At 54.7% G+C, this 12,227-nt stretch overlaps 1 protein-coding gene across 1 annotated transcript in view; it reads right to left on the reverse strand.

Moving 5' to 3' along the window:
• The window catches only part of CYTH1 (cytohesin 1), an 80,029-nt gene extending 67,808 nt beyond the window's left edge, over positions 1-12,221 (reverse strand). The window contains exon 1 of the mRNA XM_040456559.1: positions 12,135-12,221. Within this exon, the coding sequence (XP_040312493.1) occupies positions 12,135-12,156 (22 nt within the window). The 5' untranslated portion in view covers positions 12,157-12,221. The remainder of the gene's footprint in view (positions 1-12,134) is intronic.
• Between the last annotated feature and the right edge of the window lie 6 nt (positions 12,222-12,227).

The following is a 12,227-nucleotide window of genomic DNA, read 5'->3' on the forward strand; positions in this document are numbered from 1 at the left end:
CCCGTCTGCAGCTTTGTTCTGGTTTCTGGGTCTGACTTGAATCCTCATAAAGGCGACCGAGGTTTTCTTGGCACACACACATGCGAACTGATAAAATACGTACTTTTTCAAATAAACACCATACCTCACGAGCCACCTGTTTTCTCACTCCGCCTCGATCGGCCATCCCCCGCACCTGTACACACAGAGGGGAGCCTAGTATTCTGCAACACAAACACACCACGATGTGCTGAACCGTCTCTTCACCGATGAACAGTCAGCGCTTTCCAAGTTGTGGCTCTCGCAGCAACGCTCTGGCACACGTCCGTGTTCACCAGGACGCGGTCAAACCGTCCCGAGACTCTGATTTTCTCCAAGTGCCACCCAGTCTCATAGGGACTGCCTCCTTCAGTGCCGCGGCTCCAGGCTGAAATCAGGTGAGGTGTAACCTACTTTTGTGTGGAAAGCAACCGACCTTGGGGATACGGCAGAGAACTAAAATTGTGCAAACGTCCTAGAGCCTATAAAAACTCCTTTAAAAATCAAACTTGACTTCTAACTATGTGCTTTTCTCTAGCAATTGACTTTTTACCATAAAGATGTATTATCTTTATAATTTTTTTAAAGCAGAAGTTTAAATTCCTCTTAGTAGAATGCTATAAATACGCACACATCTATGTGTTTGAGAAAACGGGACCTTCAGAAAGAACAGTGGTATTCGGCCAAAACTTTGGTTTCGTATCCTTGAAATCTATTTGGGGTGGAAATTAAACCAAATGAGCCTCTGGCACGAATCTGTGCAAAAGCAAATGCCCCTAGCCCGCCTCCCCCACGCAAGGAGACGTCCACCGAGGTGCAGAAAAGGGCAGATGCCCGGGAAAATTATCGCCAAATCACGTCATGCCAGTGTCTCCGTCCAGAATAACGAACAACTTTTTCCTGCCAAGCACCATTGTGCAGGGACGTTTCCATTACCTGGAACCTGGAAAAATTCTCCTTACTCTTGAAGAAAGTACAAGAACATTCCTAAGAATCGGCAGCAACAACACAGCCTTCTGACCAAACGTGGTCTTTGTTCTCTGGTCGTCTGATGACAGACAGGGTTGCTGAGAAGCAGAAACAGGATGGGCGGGTCAAAGTTCACGGCTGCTCTGCCTGTGCTCTCCTCCACCTTTGAATCAGGAATGCTCTTCCAGAACCGGAAATGCTTACCAAGAGCAGACCAAGTCTCCATCGATACTGTAATCCTTACTGCCCACGTGGGACACTTCCCTCCCTAGAAACACCCAGGGACAAAAGTCCTAGGGCGGATGTGGTCGGCAGAACCACCAAAGACGTCCACAGCCTAGTCCCGGGAACGTGTGGATCTGTTAAATCGCACGGCGAAGGGGAAGTGACGCAGAGGGAGTGAAGGCAGCGCACCAGCTGTCCCGACGATGGGGAGATGATCCCGGATCGTCTGGCGGGCCCAACGGAACCACCAGGGTCTCGTATAGAGGAGGAGGAGGCAGGGGACTCAGGATCAGGATGATGAGATTAAGAGTTTAGCAATAACTGCGGGCCCTGAGATGGGGGGCCTGTGGGGCCCCCAGGGGCCGAGGGACGCAGGCAGCCTCTGAAAGGTGAAAAGGGCAAGGAAAGAATCTCTCCAGGAGCCTCCAGAAGGATCTGGCCCTGCTGACACCTTGGTTTTAGCCCAGTGAGACCCAGTCTTGTGACCCTCGGAACAATAAGATAATAAATTTGTGTTGTTTGGAGCCAGTAAGCGTGTGATCTTTTGAGCAGCAGCCACAGGAAGAGAATACAAATACAGCAAAGTCACTGTCCCCGCCTCGCCGACACACGAGGGCACATCCAGAAGCGATCCCGAGTCAGAGCAGCCTTCCGCCGCCATGTCCGGCTGCTTTCCTGACTTTTTAATCCTGAAGAAAAATTGGTAACCTAGGTCTACTCCTTATCAGGCATTTGTCAAACACGTCAACGCTTCCTAGAATAAAGTAAGCCCACACCACAAATCACCTCCTGTAGAATGCAGGAGCCCCTATTTTTTTTTTTTTTAAATGTTTATTTATTCTTTTTGAGAGAGACAGAGCGTGAGCAGGGGAGGGGCAGAGAGAGAGGGAGACACAGAATCCAAAGCGGGCTCCAGGCTCCGAGCTGTCAGCACAGAGCCCGACGCGGGGCCTGAACTCAAGGACCGGACAGATCACGATCATGAGCCGAAGTTGGACGCTTAATCGACTGAGCCACCCAGGCACCCCTGCGGGAGCCCCTCTTAAAGAACCTCCTTGCCGCAGTCGTCTTTCAAGAGCAGAATAACGCTATTTTTCGTCTCAATGTTCCTTTTTTAAGACTCGCACTGAAATCTCGGAACGCACGGAAAGCGCTTCCATAACCCTCCCCGCAGCTCAGCAGCAATTCAGCGGCGAAGAGCCTCCCCCTGGGTCACGGCCACAGCCAGCTGCCGCAGGAACCGAGCCCCCGAACAAAGCACGGGACAAAAGAGGAACGAAGTGGGACATTTTACAAGTGAGGTGAAAGGCTACGTTCTCATCTCAACTGCACCTCGCGGGCAGCCACGGGCCCCTTCAGTGGCCTTCGTCTCCCTGTCGGCCACAGACGGAGAGACGGCCGGAGCGACTCCTTCAACGCACTCCGAGAGCCCGCAAGGTCCGGGCCGGCGCCGGGCACCTGGGGCCCGGCCGGTAACCAGAGACGCCGAGGCAGTGGAGACGGAGCGGACGCAGTCACGTGACTGCCGGCAGGCGCTCTAGGGACGAGCCGAGGCTGGCGGGCAAGGGCACGAACCGGGAGGACGTGGGGAGGAAGGCATCCGAGCCGGGGGAAGAGCCAGCGAGAGGGCCTCTGCGGGCGGGCTGAGCCGAGGCACAGAGACCTGTGAGCGGCGGACCCGGGGGGCCTCGCTGAGGTCAGCAGCCGCCGAGGCCAGCAGCAGTGGAGGAGCCTCCCCGCGCCCGCGGCCACAGCCAGAGTCAGACCACCAAGTCCAGGGGGGCATCCCTAGTTCTGTGGGGTTATCGGAAATCCAGGAAATCATCTTCCAATTACAATCCTAAGACTCTTCAGAAGTTCTTTTTCTCCACGCTTCGTCTGGGCACAGAGGCAAATCCCCGAAGGTCGCTGTCAAAGTTACCGAACGGGCTGAAGGAAAAGCGGTTCCACATCAGGACAAGTCATGGGGACAAGGGAGGAGAAGCGCCCTGGGGGGAGCATCCCAGACCAGGAGCCCCGGAGGCTCCTCGGCTCCAAGGAGACGGCCCAGGTCACCCAGAAGCTGTGTGCCGCCTCCCTCTCCGTCCAGTGTGGCCCTGACAGGAGGGTGAGGGCCCCCGGCTGGGAACCGGGAGGTGCGCCCCAGGCCCCCCACTGTCCTGAACCACAGGCCCCCTGTGGGAGCTCCGAGGGATGGCCAGCGAGAGCCAAATGTGCAAAAGCCGGCTTTTAAAACTCCTTCAAACACGGCACTAAATGGGCAATCTCGTGTCACGGTTAGGAATCCAGGCCCCCAAAGTCTGTCCCTGAGCCCGCAGAGCTGAAGCCTTGTGTCAGCATCCTCGGTGACCCCTCCAGGGTACCGCTGTCCTGAGGGGGCCCTGCTCAAACGCCGGCCTCTCCCCGGACAGGAGACAAAGCTGCCAAGTCCGAGCCTCAGGTGGGAAGACGCTGGAAGACGCTCTGTCATTCGCCCGAAGAAATACTATTCTCCAGCCGCGTTCTCCTACTTCACTGTTGACATTTCTTTTCTCAACAGCCTTTTCTATTTCATCACAAGGGCGAAAAGGCAAGGAGTGTCATGAAAGGTCCCTGTAAGTGGCTGAGAGGCCAACTTCAGTACGATCTGTAAGGGGCGGGGGGGGGGGGGGGACACTTACGTTAACTGTCACCTGGTGACCCGACTGCTCGCTGACATTCTGGCTGCCCAACCACAACACAAGCTCTGGCTCTCGGGACTCATCAAAGGCCGGCCCGTCACACCCCTGCCACCACACCAAGCCCGGGTCACCAGAGGCCCTGGGAGGGAACGCTGACCTCGAAACCGACACCATCCAACAGATGAAGGGCAAGAATGGCCTCCTGTGGAACCCATTTCCAATTTCCCTCCAACTGGAATTGGAACCCTCCAATTTCCACCCATTTTAAAATTAACAGCGGGCTCTTTCAATCTAAATCTGTTTAATGACCCCCAATGTAGGCTGTAACTACAAAACTACCCAAATTATATCAAGACACAGAACTCCGCACCCCAATTCCAGGAGAAACAGAGAGCTTAGAAAGCTGATACAAAGCACAGAGGGTCCAGAGGAAGTGGGAAAGGGGGTCTGAAATAATGGGGAATAGGAATGAGCAAACAGCACAGCAGAAGCGACTTCGGGTCTGCGAATCTGGCTGCCGCCTATCGGTGAGGCCACCTCACATACACAGCGACCTCTTCGCCTGGGGAGGGGCAGGCTCTGTGCTCCTCCCCTGCAGGATCACCCTGAGGACGGAAGGAGAACTCAGGCAAAGTGCTCGGCAGGAACTCAGCACAGAGCAGGCTGTGAACTCCTGCTGTGCTCTGGTGTGCCCCCATCTCATCTCATCCGGCCCCAGAGCCAGGTGCTCCCCCCACCCCCCGCCGCCCCCGAACTCTCTCTCACCCAGCACAGTGAAAACCGAACCCTCCAGACTCCCACAGCATTTGCTCACATGTCCATCAGAGCTCCTGCTGTGCGGTCTTGAAATTTTTCAACATGTCAACTCCACTAGGAGCTTCCTGAAAGCAGGCCTGTGTTTTAAAATTCAAGCAAACACCCTGACAGCAAGAAGGTAATGAAAAAAATGCTCAACAGGCAGAAAGACGGATGGGTAGCTGGAAAACAATTCAGATGGCAAGAAAGAGAATGAATCAAATGTCTTTCCAAGCATGAATAATTGGGGTGATAGGTAATGGTGGTAAAAGTGAAAAAAAAAAAAAAACCACAAAGGACAAGTCTGGAGGGAGGACTAGACTGGAGGAGAGGCAGGACACCTTCAGACACGCGGAATCTGAGACGGGGATGTACGGCCAAGGGGACCGTCCAGCGGGCAGCCAGAAACACGAGAACACAGCTAGAAATCAAAATATCCTCTTAATTTCAGTCACTAGGGCTGCTGGAAGCCGTGTTTCAGGGAAACACAGAACTTAAAGTAACTTAAGCTAATAGGTGCAAACACACACGTGGCCCCGGCAGCTGCTGGCTACAAAAGCCCCACAGACAGGAGAACATGAGCCCGGTCCTGCTCGAGGAGCCGTGAGTGAATCCTGTAATTCAAGACTGGCTCAGAATCATTTTCAAAACGTGTATTAATTTTTTTTAATGTTTTATTTTAGTTTTGAGACAGAGAGAGACAGAGCACGAGCAGGGGAGGGGCAGAGAGAAAGGGAGACACACAATCAGAAGCGGGCTCCAGGCTCTGAGCTGTCAGCACAGAGCCCGACACGGGGCTCGAACCCACGGACTGTGAGATCATGACCTGAGCTGAAGTCGGACGCTCAACCGACTGAGCCCCCCAGGCACCCCTATAGTCTTTTTTTAATACACATTCTGGTGTTTGGGGCGCCTGGGGGGCTCAGTCGGTTGGGCGTCCCTGCCCAGGACCACAGCCTTCGCCCTCTTCTCAGCACACGACCTCCCCATTTCCCCGGGCTCCACTCAGTATGTCCAAACCTGAGCACCTGCCTTCAACTGAAGACTCTCTCCAAGCAGTCATCTGAGACAGCAGCCCGGCGCTCACCTGGAACCCTGTTTCGCTCCTGCAACGCTAGGTCTCTCCCGAGCCGTGGCAACCAGACCCCATGACTGTCGGTCCTTGTGGTCAATGCCCCCTCTTGCCCACTCCTACTGCCTTTGCCCAGGTCCTCCTCCTCCACCAGGATGGCGGCAACGGCTTCCTAACGATCTCCCCGCTGCCCCCCGGAACCACGGCAGGCAGTGGGATCTTTCTAAAATGCAAAATCATCACCACGAAACACCCCAGTTCAGCCCCCCAGGCTCCTTGTGGCTCAGAGAACAGTCTCTGGAACACACAGAAGCCTTCCATGACTTCCATGACTCTGTCCTCCCCCCCAACCCCTAACCCCCCCCCCCCAGGGCCTGTGTCTGTGGCCTCCTGTTCTCTAGGTGCAGAGGGGCCAGTGCCCCTCACCTGCTGGCCCTGGCTCACTCTCTCTGCTTGACATGTCATTTCCCTGCCATCTTCACCTAGTTGGCACCGACCGGGCTTCTAGAGCCCAGTTCTGTGAACTGTCGTCCGTCCAGTCCGGTTCGACCCCAGCTCCAGGCAGGACTCCTCCAGATGCTTACCCAGGGTTTTCACACCTGCCACACGCGCTCTGACCCTCGCCCTCAAGGCCTCCACGTCTGTCTTCTAGGCTCCGAGCACGCCTGCCAACGGGGGGTGCACGCTGGGGCGGCGGGGGGGGGGGGGGTGCTGGCTGACCGAATACGCGCTTCCGAACTGCTTGCCCAGACGGGCCTACGACGGTACTACCGAAGAGGAAAGGTGTTTTAATAGCAGGACACCGATTCCATCCTTCGCACCAGCATTAATAATTACAATATGCAATGTAACAATGCCAGAGAAAGGTACTCTTCTGAAATAGGAAACCTTGAAGACTCAAAAAAAAAAAAAAAAAAAAAAAAGTTAAAAAACAGGAAAAGACTCAGATAAGGAAGGTCATGTCCTGACCCTTGTTAAAGGAGCCAGGCAGCTCAGAAAGCAGCTCACAGCCACCTCAGCATCACAGAGACAGACGCTGCCACACCATCCTGGATAAGGACGGGTAACAAAAATCCCCTACACAGCCTTCAGCCTATCTTACGTGTTTTTAGCGCAGAGAGACCCGCAAAACAACATTACCAGCAGTTTCAGAGGATGTGGGACTCACTTCTTGAACATTTCTAAATCATTTTCCACCTCCTCCGTGCCTCTATTATTGCAACTGAAACTAAGCAACAATAATTAGACAATCAAGAGGCAGTGTGGCAATAAAGCCAATGGACAGGTTCGGGCAAAGTACTGTCTCCAGGAGCCCGCTGTCCGAGCCTTTCGTGCTGGAGGGCGAACAGGAAAGGGGCGGACAGGTCTTCGGGGGCGGACTCCGGCGCCCACCCGGCCCCACAATCCAGGGCAACACGCCCGCACATCGGCCTCACCCTCGCCAACTGACCCGTGGGTTCGCTCTCACCCTTGAACTTCCAGTTCTTTCTGTAGAACTACCTGATCTTGAATGTTTGAAACACATTAAGGAAAACCCATTTGGCAAGACTGCTTGTGATTAATACACGGGACATTTAGAAAGAAACGGGTATGAGCCTTAAGATCCCACGGACCGACCCAAGTATCATCATAACCCAGACCTGTAAGAGCTACCTAACTCATGAGTTCTCCTCTAAACGAAACATTTGTATTTGGCCAGAAGACAATATATGGGTTGAGAGATCTTCAATCTTTAGGAGAAAAATTAGGTGCGCCTGGGTAGCTCAGTCGGTTGAGCGTCTAACTCTTGATTTGGGCTCAGGTCATGATCTCACGGGTTCATGGTTTCAGGCCCCGTGTCGGGCTCTCATGCTGACAGCACAGAGCCTGCTTGGGATTCTCTCTCTCCCTCTCTCTCTGCCCCTCCGCTGCTCACACTCTCTCTCAAAATAAACGAACCCTTTCAAATAAAAAAGAGAAACAATTAAAAAAAGATAAACAGGTGACCACCACCATCGGGCAAAATCTCACCCCAACCCCCAAATCTCTCCCCATGCTGAAAACATCAGAGTGAGAAAAACAGTCAGTTCATTTGTTCGCAGCCACACAAAAAAAGTTAATCTCAGGTAAGTAAATAAAGAAGCCATCATCCCACACAAACACGCAGGTCATAATACGCAAAAACGCAAAAGAATCTTTCAACCCAGCTAGTGATTTAATGAGGTGCCATTTTGTAACCAGTAGATTTGTTTCCTTTTAAAAAAAAAGCTTTCAAATGCAAATCCTCACCAGTGGCGTACTTGCCCTGATACTCAAACACGTTCCCCCATACATCGCTAGGAACAGGGTATATCTGTACAGCCCTTTTGGAAAGCAAGTCGGCACCATGTACCAAGAATTCTAAAAATGTTTATCGCCTCTGACAGGTTAATATCACCCCTGGAAATCTACCTTAAAGACCACAAAATGTATAATTATGGTAACCTTATGTTCCAGATTTTTCTAAGGAAACCCTGACTTCATAGAACTGTATTGTTTTCCATAAAGGCAAATCACTAAGCGTGTAACTGAAGTTGAGAACGACGAAAGACACCATTATCACCGGGGGAAAAAAAAAGGAAAACTGGTCTGGCACAGGGTCGAACGGGGTGTTCCTGTTTCTGTTTGGGATGGAGAGCGGCAGGCAAAAACTTAACCACTGAACATGAACTTCTGTAGCGTGGAACCCGGTTCAGTCTACTACTGTTCCCTCAGTGGCTGCCGAGGGGTCTGTGCTGGGTCCCAGCCCCACGCTGGCCTGCCCCCGAGGCACAGAGAGACGAGACAGCAAACCTCCCCTGAAAGCACGGGGCTCCCACCCCTGCCACAGCAGCGCCCACGCACCCCACTGCCCACACCTCGTTTCGTCTTCTGATGGTGGAAGTCGGGCCCTGGCTGAGGTCAGCGTGTCCTTCACACAGAAGCTTACTCCTTACAGGCCAGTTCTCCCTCATGGCGAAACTCGGGACAAGTCTGAAGCTAATGGAAAGCGAGGAGAGTAGGGGCTGTGTTCGAGAAGTAAAGGCCATACGTGGCACCACGGGTTCAAAGATCTTCAGCGGCTCTGCTCAGATATTTGACGGTCTGATGTCAGAATTGCGACACAGAATCCTGACGGCCAATGCTTGCAAAGTCACTATGGGACGGCCCTGCCCACCTCTCCCTCACAATCTGTCCCGAGAGAGAGGTGGACAACACACGGGGACTCTGGAACCGCGATTCCTGGGTCAGAACCTCCCGAGAACCAAGCTAAGGACCCTCCAAATACACACATGCACAAAAACTTTCACGTACGCTTTCGGGAGGGCCCCAGAGGCCCGCTAAGAGGTGGCCTGAAGGTTTACCATGTCTGCTCAAGTTCAGAAGGCACCAAGGGGAATGGTCACGGAGTCTTTTCTCGGGCAGGGTATCTACGAAGGCAAAAATCCCTCTTCCTCTTGCAAAGAGAACTGTGAAATCCGCAAAGAATGGTGACCTAAGAAGAGAGCGTGACCCTTTAAAAAAAAAAGTCCCAATTATTTCAGAGTGTTTAGAAAGAAACTGGGGGACAAAGATCGACCAGCCACAAGCAATAGGCACACCTCTCTTCCAACGTCAATTAAGCTTTTAGAAAATCACCAATTCCACAGTTTTCAAAGAAAACAAAGCCCGAAGGGGACTTCTGTTGAACTCTCCTCCTACCCCCTGGCCCGGGTCCTCACAGTCCATTGTGCCCCACCACGTGCACCATGCGAAGCACCCGATACCTGTCCAGTGAGTTAAGAACCTCTGAATTAAAAAGACGGCATCACAGGGCGCGTCTACGAGAGGAAGGGCATCCGAACTCGAAGGTGTGGTCACTGGGTCTACAGAACACCGGAGTCCACAGTCGGAAAAGGCCGTTCTGGGGGTGCCTGGGTGGCTTGGTAGGCTGAGCGTCCGACTTTGGCTCAGGTCACGATCTCGCGGTTCGTGGGTTCGAGCCCCGCGTCGGGCTCTGTGCTGACAGCTTGGAACCTGGAGCCTGTCTCGGATTCTGTGTGTGTGTGTGTGTCTCTCTCTGCCCCTCCCTTGCTCGCTCTCTCTCTCAAAAATAAACATTCAAAAAAAAAAAAAAAAAAGGCCGTTCTATTAGTGTTTTAAGTTCTCTGTAATTGAACAGGGAAAGTCTAAAACTCATCCTCTGTCTTCAGCGTGTTATGAACGAATTCTGTTCCAGAAGTGTTTCATGCCCACATGGCAGCCAGGAAACCACAATCCTTCCCCTGAGACACAACGTTAAAAACAGGGCCTGTGCGCTAGGCTAACTCACGACACGACGGAGGTTGGAGGTGCCGAGAGACCGTCGGGGCGCGCATTTTGTGTGCTCTATGAGTCTGCACCCCACGTGTCCTACCCCCGCAAGGTGGGTTCCCTGTAAAACCCAGGAGGGGAACCGCCGCTCTGGGGACGGAGACAACCCTCAAAGAACTGACATTCTTATTCTTCGTAGCTATTAGGTACTTCTTGTGTGGTGAGCCCTACGGGTGGGGAATCTTCTTTCATTCCAACGTTTTTGGTTCCACCAAAATACAAAGAAGATGACATTTTTAACTGTATAAAGGGGAAGAATAAACTTCTTTCTCATCTTTACGTGTGGTCAGCAGAATATCGGCCCCCAAAGATGTCCGTGAGCTAATCGCCAAAACTGATGACTGTGTTACCCTGGGTGGCAAACGTGGGATTACCCCTGCGGAGTACCCCTGCTAAGCTGGACCGTCCCGGTGGGTCTAGTGTAATCACAAGGGTCCTAATAAGAAGGGGCAGAGGTCAGAGAGGAACGAGAAGAGGCTACCTGCTGGCTCTGAAGATGAAAGCCCCCCCCCCACCCCGCAAGGAATTAAGGTGGCCTCTAGAAGCTGAAGAAGGAAATGGATACTCCCCCAGAGCCCCCCAGAATGGAACACAGTCCTGCAAACACCTTGACGGCAGCCCAGCGAGACCCAAATGTGGGCTCGTGACCTCCAAAACGACATGAGCATAAATTTATGTTGTTCCGAGCCATCGAGTTTGTGCTAATCCGGTACAGCTGCCCCAGGACACCAATCCGCCCGCCTCCATTTACCCCTTCCAAGCACAAATTCACCGCATGCCCGTTGGCAAAGCAGTCGCTGCATTAAAAGCAACCAGACCGACAGCTTCCTGCCCCGCTTGGCGGGTCAGAGCACTAGCAGAGGGCAAGAAGAAAGCCTGGCAGAACCCCGGGGTCCCACGCAGATTCAATGGCAAGAGAAGGAAGAGAAAATAGCAGGCGAAGCTTCTCATGTGCAGAAAAGAGGAGGCAGGAGGGGCGGAAAGATCCTCTGAGGCCAGCCAGTGGGTGATCCCCACCCCCACCCCCACCCCCCCCCCCCCCCATCACAAAAAGGAGCGCACAGAAGGCTTCTCTTTGGAAGGTAACTCGGGGACGTCTGACGGTCGCCATCCCCAACGCGCTCCGGACTTGAGCTGCCAGTGGGTCTAGAGAGCAGCTGCACATTCCCCGGCGCGCGGCTCGGGGTCAAGTTGCGGGTCACAGGCCCCCCTCTTCCGCAGCCAACAGCTCCACAACGCCTTACTTGTAAATAAACACAAGACACCAGACCTGCCTCCGCGACTGCCCCCGGACCGGCTCCAGCGAGCCGCACAAGCGCTGTAAATGGGGCTGCCTCCTGCGCGGCTACCAAAACCACCCAAGTTCGCCCCTCGTCCTAGTTGCCAGTTCTTTCCGAAATTCCTCCCGAATACAATGTTACTCAATTCCCAAGGAACCTGCGGCGAGCCCCGCAGTTTCAGGCTGTTTGGAGGGGGGAATGCGCCGGCTCCCGGCCACCAGCGGTTCGGGGGGCCGGGGGGGGCGGTAAGGGTCGCAGGAGGGCAATGTGGGAACTGTCAAGTGGGACGCCGTGCAGGGCCATCTGTCCCCGCGCGCACCCGCGGGAGCGCAAACTTGGGTGTTCCCGAAGCGCGGCCGGGCTTCGCGGGGGGCTGGCACAGCTCGTGGGGCGCCGGGGGCCGGCGGAGGGGCCGGAGCCCGCCCGACGGCGCCCGCTCCCCGCAGCCCGCCCGCAGCAGCGCCCCGGGGAAGCCTGTGCGCTCCGTGGCCGCCCATGTGTGCTCCTCGCCCGCGAACAAAGACGCGGACCCGGCACACAACTTGCGGACCCCACAGAGGCCCGAAACTAGGGGGACGCGGCCCCCGCAGGAGACACCGCGCGACCCCGGCCTCCGGTCCCCGAACACCGCCGACCCCTGGGCTCCAGTCCCGCACCGCCGTCGCCGCGAAGCGCCAGCCGCCCGAGCAGCCGGAGGCGCCGGGCGGACACGGCAGGAAGCGCGGGAGGGGGCGCTTGCCCGGCCGCGCCGCGGGCCGTACTGACCGTAGCTGTCGTCCTCCTCCATGGTGCCGGCGCCGGGCTGCGCGCCGGGCCCCGCCGCTCGCCCCTCACGTCCCGCCGCGCCTGGCCCCGTGC

Source organism: Herpailurus yagouaroundi, unplaced genomic scaffold (genome assembly GCF_014898765.1).
Source record: "Herpailurus yagouaroundi ecotype Mexico unplaced genomic scaffold, PumYag 217, whole genome shotgun sequence".
Classification (NCBI taxonomy): Eukaryota; Metazoa; Chordata; class Mammalia; order Carnivora; family Felidae; genus Herpailurus; species Herpailurus yagouaroundi.